This window comes from Lynx rufus, unplaced genomic scaffold (genome assembly GCF_022079265.1).
Source record: "Lynx rufus isolate CCGP_SWC_20201006 ecotype Redwood Valley unplaced genomic scaffold, mLynRuf1.p SCAF_7, whole genome shotgun sequence".
Classification (NCBI taxonomy): Eukaryota; Metazoa; Chordata; class Mammalia; order Carnivora; family Felidae; genus Lynx; species Lynx rufus.
Window position 1 is genome coordinate 18,238,616 of NW_025814889.1, and position 18,708 is coordinate 18,257,323.

At 36.7% G+C, this 18,708-nt stretch overlaps 1 protein-coding gene across 1 annotated transcript in view; it reads left to right on the top strand.

Moving 5' to 3' along the window:
- The window catches only part of MALRD1 (MAM and LDL receptor class A domain containing 1), a 794,572-nt gene that overhangs the window by 647,480 nt on the left and 128,384 nt on the right, over positions 1-18,708 (top strand). Inside the window, exons 36-37 of the mRNA XM_047066301.1 lie at positions 7,472-7,597; positions 14,838-14,904. Of these exons, the coding sequence (XP_046922257.1) occupies positions 7,472-7,597; positions 14,838-14,904 (193 nt within the window). The remainder of the gene's footprint in view (positions 1-7,471; positions 7,598-14,837; positions 14,905-18,708) is intronic.

The following is an 18,708-nucleotide window of genomic DNA, read 5'->3' on the forward strand; positions in this document are numbered from 1 at the left end:
TGAAGAAGAGAAAGCCTGCCAAATTATTTATCCCTATTTCCATCAGGGCTCTAATGTAATTTGGTTGATGGAAATCTTATTAAGTTCAATATAGTCATATGATATTTGACTTCAAATAAGGATGCTATTTAAATAGAAGCTTAGGAAAGTACAGTATCCTTATACTTTCAGACACTCGTTGCAAAATTGGCATTTGATGAGGTAGGAACATAGGAAGTTCTCTTCCTAAAGGGAAATAAGTCCATGCTAGGAATAGACTGGTATCATGAGAGTATTGCTTCTGTCCATCTCTAAAATATTTAATTAAGTTATGACTCTATAGAAAAAACTGTGTCAAAATCAACTACAGTAAAAAATGCTAGGGCAAATTTACAGAATAAAAGCCTCTAATGATGACAGTTTACCAAACAATTAAAGGTATGTTTTTTGGTTTTTGGTTTTTGGTTTTTGGTTTTTGTTTTGTTTTGTTTTATTCTGGGCTTACCTATTGATTTAGAAGGGTATGTTTTGTTTTGTTTTTTTAACTCACACTCATTCATTCATAAACTCTCATTTACGTAATTTATGCCACATATTGTATTGGCCATTAATGATACAGATGGATGTGGTATTAGACCAACTCAGGTTGTAAATACAGTATATATTCCTGAAGGAGACTAGTAAGTGATAGTTGAAAATAAAATGTGATAAGTTCTGTGACAGAGATAAATGCAGGGTTACTGAATACATAGGGTATTTCCTAACTGTGGTGCTGGGGAATCTGTAAATTTTAATAAGAAAAATGTTCACAGAGGCAAATTAGGAAAGACGGTTGTCATTAGGCAAGTGAGGTAGAGATGCTTGATTCCCCTAAAGAATGTTCCAGAAATAGGGGTGCCAGCGTGGCTCAGTTGGTTAAACATCCGACTTCAGCTCAGGTCATGATCTCACAGTTTGTGAGTTCGAGTCTCGCATAGGGCCCTGTGCTGTCAGCACAGAGTCCGCTTTGGATCCTTTGTCCCCCTCTCTTTCATAAGAGACTGTTAAAAACTGAGAACAAACTGAGGGTTGATGGGGGGTGGGAGGGAGGGGCGGGTGGGTGATGGGTATTGAGGAGGGCACCTTTTGGGATGAGCACTGGGTGTTGTATGGAAACCAATTTGTCAATAAACTTCATATAAAAAAAAAATAAATAAACATGAAAAAAAAGTATTTAAAAAAAGAATGTTCCAGAAATAGAGAAAAAGTTGTTTGCCTGAAGCATATTTGGTGTAACTAGTGTAGAGTTTATGGTGAGAAATGTATAAATAAGTCTGGAGAGATGAGCAGGACTTGATCTTGAAGGGTCCCTCCTCGCCCATCATGCCCCTGCCAGCTGCAGTTCAGGTGGTACATGGAATACACTGGAGTGAAGGAGGGGGCTGGTTAGGAGGTATCACAACTGAAGTATAAAAGAATTGACTGGGTAACACAATGTGTAAAGATTTTGACTAGGCTTTAGAGACACTCAGGTGAAGAGAAGAGTGTGTGATCAAGAGTTTCCAAGTTTCTGATTTGGGCAATAGGACAGCTAATGTGCCATTTCTCCTGAGCTGGGGAAAATGGGAAGAGAAGTACCTCTTAGTGGAAGATTGTGACTTCATTTTTAAACATGTTGTGTTTGTGACATTTGTGGCACATCTGCACAAAAATGTTCAGAATGTATTCAGGATGGATATGTGGAGCTCTGGAGAGAGAGAGGGCAAGGCATAGAAGACACATGGCCTTCAGTATACATACAAGGCTTGAAGCTGTGGGTATGGATGAGATAATATAGAGAGGAAGACATAAGGTGGCGGACAGTTTAGAAAAAGCAAACATTGAAAGACACTGAGATGTGGTCACAGACACAAGCCAGAAAAAAAAGAGAATAATAACCATAAATGAAATTTAGAAAGCCTTAAGTACAGAGAGTATTTACAGGTTGGAATATTTCTGAGAGATCATGTAAGCTTAGGCTTAAAAATATATAAATCGAGAAAAGCAAACATAATTCCTGGTGAGCTTGGAGAGAGAACTTGCTGTGGATGGAAAGGGCAGAATTCTGATGCCAATCTTTTGTAGAGAAAGTAGGCAAGGAGAGAAATCAACTGTAGACAACCCTTTCGATAAGTTTGCACCTACAGTGTGATATAGGACAAAGTAAGAGGTTTTTTGGTTGGTTGTTTGGTTTGGAGAGCCCTGCACATGTTTAAATGTGGTGTAGGAGTAAGGATTCTGAAGTGGTTACAGTTTAAGCAGGGAAATCAATAGCAATTGGTTTTTAAAGGCCTTTTATTCTTGCAAAGATAAATATTCTAGTTATCAGAACGTTTATGCAAACCTGTGATGAGTTCAACATTTAAAAATAATTCATATTCCATAGTCTTTCCTGTGGAAACATGTTTTTTTAAATAAACTGAAGGGGTACATCTTTACCAAAAATATCTCCTTTCCCTTAAAAAAAACAAAAAAGAAAGAAAGAAGGGAAAAGTAAGTATGGTTTAATTATATGGGAACAGAGCACCAAACTAGGAGCACTCCTCTTACCAATATTCCTCCATTTCATCAGCTGTTGTGTCAGTCAATATCCTGACAAGACATACATGGCACATGGATGTTATAAAATTTGAGAATATTTTCATAAAGAGGTTGTACATAGGGAACTAGCATGCGTAAAGAAGCTGCAACAAATGGTAAAAGCAGGAGCTGTTATCACCCATAGACCAAAGTATGTGGGAGAAGGGAAGATGTGTCTTAACCTGGAATCAGAGAGAGCTGCTTGATAAAAGGTGTGGCTTGCAAAACATAAGAGACTCTTAAAAACTGAGAACACACTGAGGGTTGATGGGGGATGGGAGGAAGGGGAGGGTGGGTGATGGGCATTGAGGAGGACACCTGTTGGGATGAGCACTGGGTGTTGTATGGAAACCAATTTGACAATAAATTTCATATTAAAAAATAAAATAAAACTAGAACAAATTTAAAAAAAAAAGGTATGGCTTGATAAAAGGTTGGGGAACAGCTAGCGATCTTCCAGTCTCTTCCCTCCATGTTATCTCTTGCTGGTTCTACACATCAGCCAAACCCAACGAGTAGCTAGTGGGCAAGAAGCATGCTGATGTATCTTTGTAGTTCATCCTTTAGATCCGGAACAGAGAGAGGGGTTGCAGAATGTTTGAGGAGAGGCACATAGAAGCTATCCGTCACTGACGGATATGACTGTGAAAAAGGATAGGGAAGTGGACAGTCTGCCTGCTTTCTAACTTTAACTTATATTCCAGTAGTAGTTGATGTGTCTTATGTAGTTGAGTGCCATTTAGAGGATTTACGATGGGTCACACTCCTCAGATTTATGAATCAACCTTTATCATCAGGATATTTTTATTATTAGCCTTTAAATATACTAGCTGGGATTCCAGCATCCTATGGTACTTCTCAATCAATGATACTGTAAAGATTATCCCTCTGCATTTGACAGCTTCTTACAAAAGCGTTGCTCAGTTTTATTCAGCATGAAAATCGTGGTGATTGTCTCTTTTACAGAGATACTGAAGAATCGGATGATTATGGTGCATTGCATAATACTCATAATAAATTCTCTTTCCCCATTAAATTGTTTTTAGAGTTTTACAAAATTTACTCAAACTGCTAAGATAGTTCAGTAAGAGTAGTAGTTTGTTTTAGTTTAAGGAGAGAGTAAAAATCCATCCTTCCCTGTACTGGGTACGTATATGCCTTAAAGGACCGATAGCCTTCATTCTCAGGTTTCAAGACCACATCGCTCTGCTCTTAGAAATGTGGGCTGCATACGTGAGTTTTCATCTTAATAGTAAATGGATACACACCCCTGGTCACATGTACTTTACTTTTGTGTATATTTTGTAAGCAGCAATTATAATCTATAAAAGGAATTTTGTTTTAGGGAAATTTAACTCCAGTAAACGATTCATGAATTGCTTCTGTTTAATGTATCTCTAACACTTGACTGAAAGAACTAAAAGCCACAACATGCTCTGTGTTACCTGGCTTATTTTTGTATGAATGAGTGTCAACCTCTATGATGACAGATTGAAATAAGTGTTTTTATAGACATTAACTATGTTTGAATGTGGCGAAAGTAGACATTGTCCAGGGAAACGTTTTGAAATCCTAGTTTCCTATAAATTTTATATATAGATTATTTAGGCTATTTTTTGTCCTTGTTGTCTATGCGGGACTAGTGAAGGAGAGAAAGAAAGTAATGATTTAATTTATTTTCTGTTTTCAGTACAATGTCCATTGCTGTGTGGGTTTCAATAAATATTGATTGCATTCATAATTTGCCACCTGCTTTTAGAAGGAAGTTGATAAATATCCATTAGCTTTAATGTTATAGTGTTTTAATTTTTTTTTTTCAACGTTTATTTATTTTTGGGACAGAGAGAGACAGAGCATGAACGGGGGAGGGGCAGAGAGAGAGGGAGACACAGAATCGGAAACAGGCTCCAGGCTCCGAGCCATCAGCCCAGAGCCTGACGCGGGGCTCGAACTCACGGACCGCGAGATCGTGACCTGGTTGAAGTCGGACGCTTAACCGACTGCGCCACCCAGGCGCCCCATGTTATAGTGTTTTAAATGCCATAGAAACTACGATTTTAGTTTTCAATTTCGTAATATTTTTTAACTCTTAACTGTAAACTTTCTATAAAAGGGAATAAGTAAAACTTTTTCTAAATCGAAACAATGTATTCGCTTACGTATTTTTATGTGTTTCAATACTATTTGGGCCAAAGTTGAGGATTTACACCTCATACAGTTTAGGGCTCTTCACTGTACAGCTAACTTGAAAACTAAGCTATCAGTCACCCTGGAAATTGGGTGAAGGAAGGTGGATGGATTAGTATTCTCAAAAGTAGATGTGTTCAAAATAATGCTTCAACACTAGATCTGTATTATCAGCTTTGTATGCAAATCTCAACCTATTATTTAAAACCTTAAAACTGCCATCTTTTATGAACGCTCAGCCCCTTGCAATGCAAAATAATGGTGATAAAATTGTGTGTATATACACAAACACACATATAAATGCATATATATATATATATACATATATATATATATATACATACATACATTTCCATTTTTTTTTACAAATACCTCTTATAAGAGATTATTCGATATACTAGTTCACTTGGTTTGCAATATCATCTATCTTGCCAATGTATATCTTAAAATTATTTGACCTCTTGAAAAAGCTTAAAGATCATCTCTTCTGGGATCTTAGCCATTTCTACAATCTGGTTTCAGCCTTGTTTTCTAAGTTTGTCTGTGCTGCCTCCTTACACAAACTTCCCAGTGAAAGGCAAACCGCTTTGCTCACTGTTCCAATGCCAAACTTACTGATGCCCCATTTATAGATTTAATCTCACTCTGCTGAATGAGTTTTTACTGGACACATGAAAATTTAAAACATTTCAAGACTCTACTCTTTCAGTCTTTATATACTTCCATGCACTAAAGGAATCTCTTATTTTTATAATGCTTATCTGTACCAATGCTTTACCAATGAAGCCTGGACTTATGGCATTTCTCTTGTTATTATTTTGAACTGTTAACTGCTTTCTATTTTCATTTTGCTTTCGTTGCTGTATATGTCCTGATCACTCTTCCTAAAAAGTGTCCCCTGTACTCTCCAGTTAAAGTGCTAAGCATAGTCTCACATGTAGCATCAGCTCAATAATAATATTTATTAGTGGGAATTGATGTTCTAGTACCTCAGGAAAGATGACTCAATGAAAAGCATCACTTTAATTTTAATTTTCATTCATTTTAAAAAAAATTTTTTAATGTTTATTTTTTGAGAAAGAGAAACAGAGTGTGAGCGGGGGAGGGGCAGAGAGAGAGGGAGACACAGAATCCGAAGCAGGCTCCAGGCTCTGAGCTATCAGCACAGAGCCTGATGCGGGCCTTGAACTCATAAGCTGTGAGATCATGACCTGAGCCAAAGTCAGACGCTTAACTGACTGAGCCACCCAGGCACCCCATCACTTTAATTTTCAGAGCTGGTATTTTTAGTCAGTAGAAAGACACAGTCTTAAAAGCATCATCTTATGTCCAACTTGAAAATTAAGTTTGATAGACAATTGTCAAACTGTATCAGTAACCTATGATAACTCAACAATTCCAACCCATAAATATACTTGAAGAAAGAAAAGAAATCGTGATGATACTGACAAAATCTGCAAGACCCGTCCATGAGGATATTTATTCCCAAGTGTTCTAAACTATCAATTTAGCTTGAGAAGTTTAAACTTAATTGTCTTTGTTTCAGTGACTTCCCAGGTAAATCCTTTCTTGAAATTGTAACAGCAGGTTTAGATTAAAATGTTCAAATAAGGTATTATGCATGACACTACTAGATAAGTCGAGAAAAGCACAGCCATTCTTGTTGGACTTGGACTAAGTTTGTTAATAGCATTATTATTTAGTACTTTTCAAATCTATCCAGAACTCCTGGTGAGATGGTGCAATGGGTTCATGCTTCAACATTCCCTCTATTCCAAACACAGAGCAATGCTAGATAGAACAGCTGGCACATAAAAAGGCTCAGAGACATGACAGACACCAGCATGGGACAAAACTGGAGTAGAACCAGAGAGCAGAGATCAGGACTGAAACCTAGGCCTGCTGGTTGCCAGGTTCTTGAGCAAACAGGAGACAAGAGACGCCTGATGGCAGCCTGGAGTGAAGGGCTCTGATTCAGCTCTAACTTGTAAAAAAAAGCCTAAACATTATGACTGCTTTAGGAAATTGTAGTCCTAATGAGTCAATGAGAGAGGAAGACAGAAATACAGTTTCAGGACTAAGAGTAGCATCCAGGGGAAGTTGAGTACTTGGCAGGACTAGATTGCTACTGAAGGATCAGCCCTCTTGATCACCATCAGTGAAGTCATCTTTCTGAAACAACCCAAATGTGAAGAGCGAGACCTGTTCTTGTCTCTTGAAGTCAGGCTGACAAGAGACTCTGGAATTAGCCCAATGCACCATGCTATAAAGGCACATAGTCATCCTACATTGAGCTGCAGTGACCTACGTCATGTACCCAGTGACTATCCATGACGTCCAATCTGGAAATTGATAAACATCCAAACAGGTAATGGTTGCTGTCATTTCAGTTGCACATAACATCAGGGACATTAGGGGAGCAATAGAAGCACAGAGAACTCTGCCTTGGAGTAAAGGTTTAGTCTAAGAACAATTCAGACTACATAGTGTGCACAGTGTAGTTTATACATACATACCTGTATGATACTGCAGGATGCACAGCTGGGAAACGATTCTATCAAAAAACTTCTTTTTGAAGAAGAAAAAACAACTATAATATATAATTTAAACAGGGGACTAGAAAGATGAAGGGTGATGCAATAAACTGTCTTATTATTTCATTAGAAGAAATTCATTTAAAAAATGGTTATTGTTCTTCTTCTTGCAGCCAATAAGAGCTGTTCTGATGGCGCGTTGAGGTGTCCCTCCTTGAACAGCTGTATCCCAGTGCACGAGCGCTGTGATGGTTTTGCCAGCTGCACGGATTTCCAGCTTGATGAGTCCAGCTGCTCAGGTATTTTATTTCCAGTAAAATATTCTTTACAATATAAGCCAGTAACTTAACCTTGTAGATGATGCAAATATTAAAACCTGAAATTCTAAATAATTGCAAGCATGGGATAACTGAATTCCTAGTATTGGTTGGGGGCAGGAAGGATATTAACATGGCTACACGTATAAAAACTTGTATAATATAACGGACTCATGCTTACTCTATATAAACAAGGTCTCCAAGTAAAGAAAAATCACACCCTTAATTTTAATTCAATATAACTTAAAGTTATTGGTATTTGATAGTCCCTTTGATGTGAATTGCTTGATTTCTGAAATAAGGAAGCGCAATCTAACATGTTAATTTTTTTCATTGTAATTTTTCCCACTTCATTAAGAGCCATCCTTTTGTATGATCTAGTCATGATTAAAAAGCCAGTTTATTACGCTTTAGACTGACTTTTAAACATTTTTCTCTCATGACTCTGGAATATTTATAAGAGTTGATAATGGATGTTTGTGATTATACTTTTATCAAAACTGCTTTTAAATTCTCTGATTTATTGTAGTCCATTGTTAACATCTCTCCTTAGTAATTGAATTTTTATTTCATGCAGGAGGCATAAAATAATAGATAGGGTCAATATAAATCTCTCACAACTAATAGGTAATATAAATTGGTAATAAAATATATATTCAATCGTATTTTCTAAACAAATTGGAGATATTTAATATCGAAACTAGGTGAGAATATATTCTTTGTATCTTTCAAGAGAGAAGACTATTATAAGTGACAAAAAACATGGTAATTACAATCAAATCACAGTGCAAAAAAATCTTATTTTTTTGTACTGCTGAAATGAATACTCACAGAGCACTGAATTTTATGACTACAAAAGGAAATCAAGAAGCAAGCAAATCTGGTCCCATAAAATATGCAAAGATGAATGCTCTTTGCCATTATTTCTGTACCAGGCATGCTTTTCTATCAGATTGATGCCCAAAAGGAAACGCTTTCAGTTTCTTTTCAGAGTAAGAAAGATACTAATGAGTTTCATTCTTTGAAACTATTAAGAAAAAGCACTGATGTCCAGCATCCAAATTTATATTCATAAAGATGGGATTTTGTTCAGCAGAGTCCTCTAGGAGAACAAATATATCACACCATGTTATGGTTTATTGTCTGATTTTACATATTCCACTTTTAAAAATGTGGCCAGAAAAACAGAAGAGTGACTAGCCTTCCTGAGTGATCGACAACCTGTAGGTAATAACAGAGAACACATTCTGGCTGCCCCATCTATTTTAGTCATTCACCAGTTCACTCACACAGTTCATTTACAAAGTATGGGTCATACTGCCCCAGGTACTGGGTAATAGTATTATGAAGAACTAATGAAACACTTTTCAGAAATAAAATCCACATTATATTTTTTGTTCTCTATTTATATTGTATGTACTTCTTAGTTTGCCAAACTAATATGATGAAGTCAACACTTCTGTGTTTAAGAATGCGTCTAAGCTGAATCCATGCTAAAATGCCCATGACGCCTTCCTCTTTCTTTTCAAACATTATATCCCATTATGGTCAGCATTTCACAGACTTTATAAGACCAATCCTGACAGCGTCCAATAACATCTCTGGTCACACAGCAGGTTGTGAGCATCTGGTCTCCCCTCACCTGAGGTTTAAGTCATTAACAGTAACATTGACCTCAGACTCTGCGTAGGTGTTTCAGGTTAAGTAGATTTCAACAAGGCCTGTGTGTCCCCAAGTTATGTTATAAAGGCATATTATTTTCAAGTTTTGGTTGCTTATGTAACAGAAAATTATTGAGCAGGATGTGTCTGGCCTCATTTAAATAGCGAGTCACTCTCCAGTCATCTGCAGTAGTAGAGGTTAATGAAAGTTATGTTAAGGTGATACTACAACTATGATAGCTGTCCATTTGAAGGAGAATTAGGAAAAGGCATTAAAAATATAAACTTGTAGGGTTGGGTATTATGAATGCAATACAACAACAACAACAACAACAACAACAACAACATAATGATAATGCCTAAAACCGTTTCAGAAGGTTTTTAAAATTTTTTTTCTATCAAGTTTTTTTTTTATTTTAATTCCAGTATAGTCAACATACAGTGTTATATTAGTTTCAGGTGTACAATATAGTGATTCAACAATTCCATATATCACTCAGTGCTCATCATGGTTAAGTGTACTCTTTCATTCCCATCTTGTTTCACCCAACTTGTTTCACCCACCCCCCCACCTCCCCTCTGATATGCTCTATTTTAAATGGGTACCCTCAGTTAAAATTATTTTTTTTTCAACAAGAACATTTTTGTACTTGGAGCATATACCAAACCAAAATAAAAACTTCTCATGTAAAGTACTATGGAGCTATTCCAAATTTCTAAGCCATAGTTAATCTTCCCTGCAGTCCCTGTGCTGGGATTTCAAGATAAAGAGAACAGTCCCTGCCTACTGGGAATTTGGTTTCCTGCACCAAAACATTTGGTTTTCTGGAAGACTCCTAGATCCGTACAGCTCCTGAAACTATGCAAGTTATTGTGTATGCGTATATTTAATCCATAACAGTGCATAAATACCTTACGATTCAGAGAGGTTTGTGATCATAATATTGGGAACAGTAAGGGGTTATAGAAATTCTGAACTGAATAGCATCAGATCATTTGAAATGTTTAGACTAACAGGCTTTGGAGTTAGAGGACTGGAATTCAGTTCACTATTAGCTGTTCCCTTGATGTTCACTTGAGCAAGTTATATTATTAACCATTTTCCTTTTACGTAAAAAAGGGTATATATGGGATATATCACATAATGCTATGAGGACTGAATGAGGTAATGGCAGTACAAGTCTTAGGACAGTCTTGACACAGAGCAGGTCTTCAGTAAATGGAGTGGTAATGGTGTTCCTGATGGTAGAAGGAGAAAAGGAAAAGATGGAGAGAGCAATGGTAATGGAAATTAGGTTTCATGGGCAATTTAAAGAACTTCCAAATATAGAGGACTGGGTGAGAACGATTATTTAATGTGTTATGCATACCATTCAATAGTATAGAAATATTATAAATACATTTCATTTTATCCTCTCAGCAGCCCTGGAAGGCAAGGTGATACAATCCTCACTTTAAATACATAACACTTTATACTTGAAGTACCTAGCCCAAAGTTCCATTACACATTAACTGAGCAAGGTATCAGTGAGGGAAAACCAGGATTCATGTGACTATCAGTCTTCTCAGCAATCCACAATACAATAGCTGTCACTTCCTGGGTTCCATATACACTGAAAGAGACACCCCCCCCCCCACACACACACACACAAAGAAAGGTGTCCAGTTTATATGTTTTCCTGCTTTTCCAGAGTGATACACCAGAGTGGAATTGAACTTGAATTCTTTACAGAATGCTATTTCTATGTAGTCAGTTGAATCATATTGGCCTCCAGATACATGGTGATAATAACCAATACAAGAGGGTACAAGGCAGTGAGACACTGATGTGGCTAAAGAGCCTGGGAACCCATACTGATTCTAATATCAACCCCGTAGATCCCTACTTCCCATTTGAAACTCTACTTATCTACTGGAAATATTACATCTCTTCATTGCTAACTACTCATATGTATCTCCTTCCGTCATTTTATCTGTTCTCTACTTTAAATTGTTTTGAGTAAATTAAAGGTGATATTACATTGTACTGTGCCTTTCCATCTTATGGACAAAGAACCTGGGTTTAAGCAGAAACTGGAAAGAACTTCTTGTAGAGGTAATCTACAAATTGTCTGACCTCCAAAACACCAAGCGTTATTCCTTGTTCTGGCCAATGCATGTGTTTTTTCCACTGTGTTCTATTATCTGGTGTAAGAGATTATATATGTAAATTTCCACAGAATTATTTTGATGTAAAGCAAGCCTCAGTTTTACTCTCAGCAGTCAAAGTAAATATTAATGACCCCAGGAAAAAAAATGTGCAGCTGTGTGTATTTTGATGTTCTGCAGTTTCAGACACTCTACTGGTTTTTCTTCAAAAAAAGCAAAGCCCTTATGTGAGGAAGACTAAAATTGTACTTAAGACCAAACATGAGCATAAAATGGTTTATCTAAAAGGTTTGTAGATATTTATGCTTTATCATACTAGTGGGCTATTTTTAGTCAAACCAGCTAATTTCTTGTTTATGAAGGAAATTTCACATCTGTTCTGTTCAGTAGAGCATGCCCCGGAAGCCTGAGGGATGTAGCTGGATTCCCATATTTAATAGCACACTCTCCTATTAGTTAAATAGGGAAGAGTAAGGGAAGGCAAGATGAGATACACAGTTGACTCTTGAGCAACACAGGGTTGAACTGTGTGGGTCTACTTATGCGTAGATTTTTTACAGTCCTGTAAATGTAATTTCTCTTCCTTATGGTTTTCCTGATAACATTTTATCTAGCTTACTTTATTGCAGTAATGCAGTATATGATACATATAACATACTAAATATGTGTTCCCTACCTATCTGTTAAGGCTTCCAGTAAACAGTAGGCTATTAGTAGTTAAGTTTGGGGGGGAATCAGTAGTTATATATGGATTTTAAAATTTTTTAATTGTTATTTATTTTTGAGAGAGAGAAAGGGAGAGAGACAGAGTGAGAGCAGGGGAGAGGCAGAGAGAGAAAGACAGAGCAACTGAAGCAGGCTACAGGCCCTGGGCTGTCATCACCGAGCCTGACACGGGGCTATAACTCATGAACCGCGAGATCATGACCTGAGCAGAAGTCGGACACTTAACTGACTGAGCCACCCAGGAGCCCCAGTTATATGTAGATTTTTAACTGTGTGAGGGTCAATGCTCCAAACCCCCACATTGTTCAGGGGCCAACTGTGTACCCCTGGAAAAGCAAATCACTGGAAACTTTTAAAAACAAAAAGGACACCAGACATATGGTATCTTGTGAGTCTGTTCCCACACTGCAACCTCTCTGCTTCCTGCTTTTTCCTCTTTCCTCCTGCCCCATCCATCCCCTTCTAATGTTCAATGACTGGCTCCACAATCTGACTCTCTATAGTTGACCTTCAGAGTTTTCCTCCAATGGATTATTTTCCTGTATAAAATTTCTGTTTCTTCTTATTACTTTCTACTACTGTTCATAATCATCAGCCTTTCTCTGCCCAAATAAATGGTTTCTCTCTCTGCTAAGGTTTGCATGCTCCTGTAAAGACAAACACTGTATCTTTGTAATGCCATGACACCTAAAAACATGATACCAAGTGATTTGGGGAGAGGAGGGGGCAAGCCTGAAAGGCAGAGGAAGAAATCTGAGGCCTCAAATCCATGCCCTAGGCTGTGTTTTACCTGGAATTCATACCTGCAAATCATATCGTCCAAGGAATACTTCCACTTTGATGTCCCCTTAGGCACTTCAAACACAAGTGTCGTTCCCTTTAAATGCTCCATTCCCCTAAAAAAACAATTCTCCATTCCCCACAAATCCCCCAATTCTGTGGCCCAGCCAGAAACTTGAACATCATTCTTGACTCCTCCAAATGATCACCAGGATGTTTCGATCTCAGCATTTCAATATCTCACAAATCCCCACAATTCTCAACTCCCCACCCCACCCCTTTCATTCAGGCAGCTATAATTTTTTATAGGACTATTACAAAAACTCTTAACTGGGCTCCCAAATTTTAGTTTTAGCCCTTCTGTTAACTTTATATACTGGATCCAGAATTGTCTTTTTGAAGCGTGAAACATCCACTTCCTGTCCTAAAATTATGGCCTCCTAGGTTAAAGTTTTAACTCCTCACTGAGCCTATATGATCTGGCCCCTGTGTGTCTGTGACCTTCTCTCATACTTGCTTCACATTATCAGTCCAATCAGGCTGAACTTCCTTCAGTTCCTCAAACACACCACACTCTCTTCTTGGGCCTCTGAGTCTTTATGCTTATCTTTACACACACACACACACACACACACACACACACACACACCACCTACCTTCCCCAAATGAATGCCTGATTCTCTTCTGGAAAGCTTTTCTTTGTTCCCCAAATTTGATTTAGGTGCTCTCCTTGGTATTTTCATAAACTTATTATATCCATCCCAAATTATATTACCTTTACTACTGTATTTTAATGCCCTAGTCACTTTTTTGCATTTTCCATGAAGCTGGAAGGCCAATGAGAGCAAAGACCGCACTTGTATCTTTTTTAGGTCGACATTTCCTAAGAACTATGAGCTGGCTGTTTCCAAACATTCTCAACAACTCTATGAGATGGGTACTCTTTTTAACTCTGTTTGACAGAGAAGAACCAGAGGCATAGAGAAATTACCAATCTTAGCTGATATTACACAGCAAGTGAATTGAGTCGAGATTCTTACTCAGACAGTCTGTCTCTGGTGCCTGCAGCTTTAGCAACTATGTAAACTTCCTAGATTATTTAATGGTACATATCCAGTGCCTAGCCTAGTACCAGACATTAATAGGTGTTCAGAATCGGTGTGTTGGATTACAAATCAAAGGAAGTGGAGGCTTCCATCAAGTATTAGAGTTAGGATAGCCCAGCTAGGGAAAAATGGTATCCTGCAAGAGAGAAGGTGTCAAAAAAGCCAAGGAGAGCGATTTGGGGGGTAAGTGAGTAGAGAAAGTGATAGGTCTTTGTGGATCAGAATGGTTTGGTGAAGTTACAAAGAGACTGTAAAGAACCCTGAAGACCTAAAGGCACTAACCACTTCCAGAGTCATGACTATGGGACAATATCTACCCTCTTTTTAGTCTATAAGCAAACTACCTTTGAAAATAAATGTTCGTGCTAACCTAGAAGTAGGGAATGATACAAGCAGCAAAGAGCAGGGTCGGGGCTGTGCCCGCCATGATGGTGGCTACTGTGTGGAACGAAAGACAATCAATGTTCCATTAAAGAACAAGTTTCAGTATAATTACAAGTATGTCATGCAGACATGTTCTAAATAAGTAGATTTTATTTAATCCAGGGGAGAAGAGAAAAGTCTTCTCTTGTGGTCAATCACTCAGGCATGTGAAGAGAATGAACACATCAAGGGCAGCAAGGGCCACTGAACAAATTTGTGGGGTACAGGGAAGTAGTCTGAGAGAATTCTTGTGCTTGTAGCAAATGGGAAGAAATACTCTCAATGACTAGATTTAATGCAATAATTAACAGTAATATGTCCTCCTCCTTCCTAATAATATTTATAATTAACTGTTGTTTTTATGACGCTTCCTTTTAGAATGCCCATTGGGTTACTGCAGAAATGGTGGGAATTGTGTAGTGGAGAAGAATGGCCCTATGTGTCGGTAAGGAACATCATCTACTTTTTCTCCTACCAGTTATTGCCATTGGCTTCCTTATTTTTTCTTGAAGCTGATACAATGCATCATAATGAACATGAAGTTATTAAGGTAAACATAGTGGATAATGGCATTTTATGCATTTGTCTGTCTGAACAAGAGAAGGGAAGATATGAGTATATTTTAGGAAAAAAAATCAATTACTTAACATGATTTTATATCTTAACATTTTGTATAGGACATAGTTTTAATAGTAGCCATTATTTCTTGTTTTTAATATTTATACGAGGCTATAAAAAGATTTTTTATATGGGTGTCATCCTATTTCGGATGAAATTAGTGTCTGTGCTTCCTGACTCCCCTTTCATTTTACATTTCATATTTCTCTTTTCTAACAACAAAGGATAAAATTAATTCATAAATAAGATCTTTTTCTAGTTTATGCAATGGATGTTTTTGAGCAGCTAAAGTTAAGGTACAGATAAGGAATATATTTGCATACTTAAGGCAAAAATAAACAAAAACAGTCCTTGTGATTTCTTTGGGGAATTATTTATATTGCATATCAAAGATTGTTTGATTTTTCCCTCACCCTTTAGGGAATTGTGCAAAACAGTTTCATAAATTCCAAAGGAAATGATGCATAGTCCATTATATTTGTGTTTATGACTTTTTAATCTAGCAGACCAATGGATATATTGCTCTGCTTATTAGACAACTGATTGTAGGTTGATACTCAAGTCATAACAAAACACATTGCAGTATCTGGAAAAGACTGATTAATAGTTGTTTAAATACTTACATCCGTCTGAGTCAACACTCATATTTTAGGAAAAGTTGTTTATCCCTTAAAAAAGCAAAAATCTCTACCAATTAAAACAACAAAAATTTTTTATGAGGAGGTAAGTTCAGACCCTGTCTTAACATTGTTGAAACTGAATTATTAGTGGGTTTCTGTAAGTGTTTTGTCTATTTCAGTATGTAATTTGTTTTACATCTCCACAAAATTATACTTTCTCCTGTATCAGTTTCCATGGAAATTAACTTGTCACAAGCTGTATGTTGATGGAAGGACAGGATACATAGTACTAATTTCTAAATGTCTTCTGAAAGAAAGTGAGAATGATGCCATAAGTAATGTTTATTGAATGTCAGCTGAGTGGATAATGTTATTTAGTGTCAACTGTTTACAGTAAGGAAGTTTGCATTGTGGTCCCCTCTAGCCCAGATAGACAATAAAGTTCTCGACTGTAGCTAGTCTCAGCTGAGCAAGCAGAGTTTTGCATTCTTGGCAACATCCTCTTGTACTTAAATAAACTTTAAAACTTGAAATCCAGATGGTGACATCTGAAATGTGTTTCTCTCACATGAGAAAACTCTAACGTGGGGGAGAAGATTCAATGGGAGGATTAAGAGGCAAAGGGACTAGAGGCAGGAAATCGATGCAGCAAAATGTAGAAAGAAATCCACCAATCAGATATTTTAAAATCGTATTTTTGATAGTAAATAATACTTTTCAAATAGTGAAATAACTAATGACCATCACACAAACAAATGTGTGGAATTAGTGTTCTTTACAACATAGGTGTGAGAAATGACTTAAGGGTTTTTTTCATATTATATATAACATGGTAGTTTCTCCATCCAAACTCTAATAACATTAAAATTGTGAACTGCAAAAGTAACTATGTGTATATTATAATAAGTTTTGGAAGATGTTCAGTAGTGTATCAGGCAAAAGGCAGAATCCCCGATGTTTAAATCCTACTCATTAGTATTATGGTTTATATCCACTTGAATATGGTTTTCCTTTCACAAACACATGTACACACATAAGCATGCATTTGTTTCTTGCAGAAATGTGAATTATACTTTACATATTCACTTTGCACCTTGTTTATGTTTTTTTTTTCCTCTTCATAAAATATTTTGCTGTTGTTGCACGTGGGTACATATGGCTCTAGATCTCTCACTTACTGGCTGTGTAGTATTGGGCAAGTTTCTTAATCTAACTGTGTTTCAGCTTCTTCTTTGGCAAGTTGGAGAAAATAATAGCACCTGCCTCCTAGAGTAGTTGTGAAATTTAAGGGGGTTAATATGTGTAAGATGCTCTGTACCATGCCTGACATACAAAAGATATTACAGGAATACTAGCCATCAGAACTATTATATAATTTTAAAAATTCTGTGTAGTATACAATGTGTAATATAGGGTGAGCCATCATTTAAAAACCTCATGAATCCTATTAATGCTTGTTTAGTTCCAATATTAAGTATTTGCTTTTACAGATAACATCCATCCTTTGACTAATCCTTGCACAATTCTTTAAGTGTAACATATCTTAACTGAAATGCAAAATAACAATGTAAATTATTTCTAATTGCATTTAGTATCAAATTCATTTCCAATTAAATGTCATATCCACATCATTTGTCACACACAGGTGTTCTTCTTTGGATTTAAGGTTAAATGAGGATGGCTTTAGAATACAAAGTTTTAGAGTGAATATAGGGCATCATGGAAAGACGATGGCTTTATGTCAAACCCCTATCATTCCCAAATGTGGGAATTCTAGATCTTTGTCACCCAGAGACGTAAGGCCAGAAAACTCAAGCCCACCTCTCATCTGGGACATTGTGAATATAAGAACTTCATGGTCACAAAGAGGGGGCCTATCACCAAAGCCTCTGGATTTTCTCTTTGGATCTTGGGTGCCTTGAGAAAGACCTTCAGTTTTTACCTATGATCCAGTAGAAGAGACTTTTAAAAATACCATTTGGGATGCTAGAAGTTTATAATTATCCACAAGAGTAGAAACTACTAGATGAATCATGGTTTTCCATTTCTTGAGGAACACCAATAATGCGGCATGTTTGAGGGCTGAAGAAGCAAACCATGAACCAAAAGAGGGAAATTATCCCTCACCTAAGGAGGCTTGATTATTACATTTTTTTGATATATCGATATGTTTGGAAAATAAACTGAGCTACGTAATATAAATTCTAAAGGATTAGAAAGATGTTACAAGGAAAGAAAAACAGAAAGAAAAAAAAGGAAGGTAGTGAAGGTAGGAAGAAAAACATTAAAGCTTGGGTTAATTTATAGACTTTGAAGACAACTTGTCTGCAGCCACCCTATCCCACTAGACTCTTTGCCCCTCCCAACTTGCATGCATGCTGTCTCTCTCTCTCTCTCAAAATAAATACATAAACGTTAAAAAAAAAAAAAGAAAAGGAAAGCAATGGAGTAACTCTCCTCTTGTTAAAGCAGTATGGTACAGGCACTTGAAAGCATTTAGAGGAGCGGAGTAGAAAATCTAGAAATATATTCAAGTGCGTATGAAAAGCTAATAAATAATAACAGTGGCATCTCAAATCATTGGACAGGATGGACTTTTTTGCAAGAAATGTTAGGGCAACAAGTTAGCTATTTAGAAAAGGTAAAATTAGAACCATACCTCACATCATACGCACACAAAAATAATCTTCAGGTGGAGCAGAATGCAGGCTGAAACCACATATATACTAGAGAATACACGGTTAAATTCTCTATATTCTGAATGTAAGAAAATGAGTTTTTTCAATGACTCAGGCCTAAATGCAATCAAAGGTAATATTGATACATTTGACTACATAAAAAATTTGACTAAAAAGAAATTTTTGCATTGTAAAAAATACCATAAGCAATATCAAAAGGCAAATGGCAATCTGAAAGAAAATACGTATGTCAGATATCTCAGGAAAAGGACAAATATCCCTAATACTTAAAGAACTATTTTAAGACATGGGAAAAGACCAACCTCCATATTA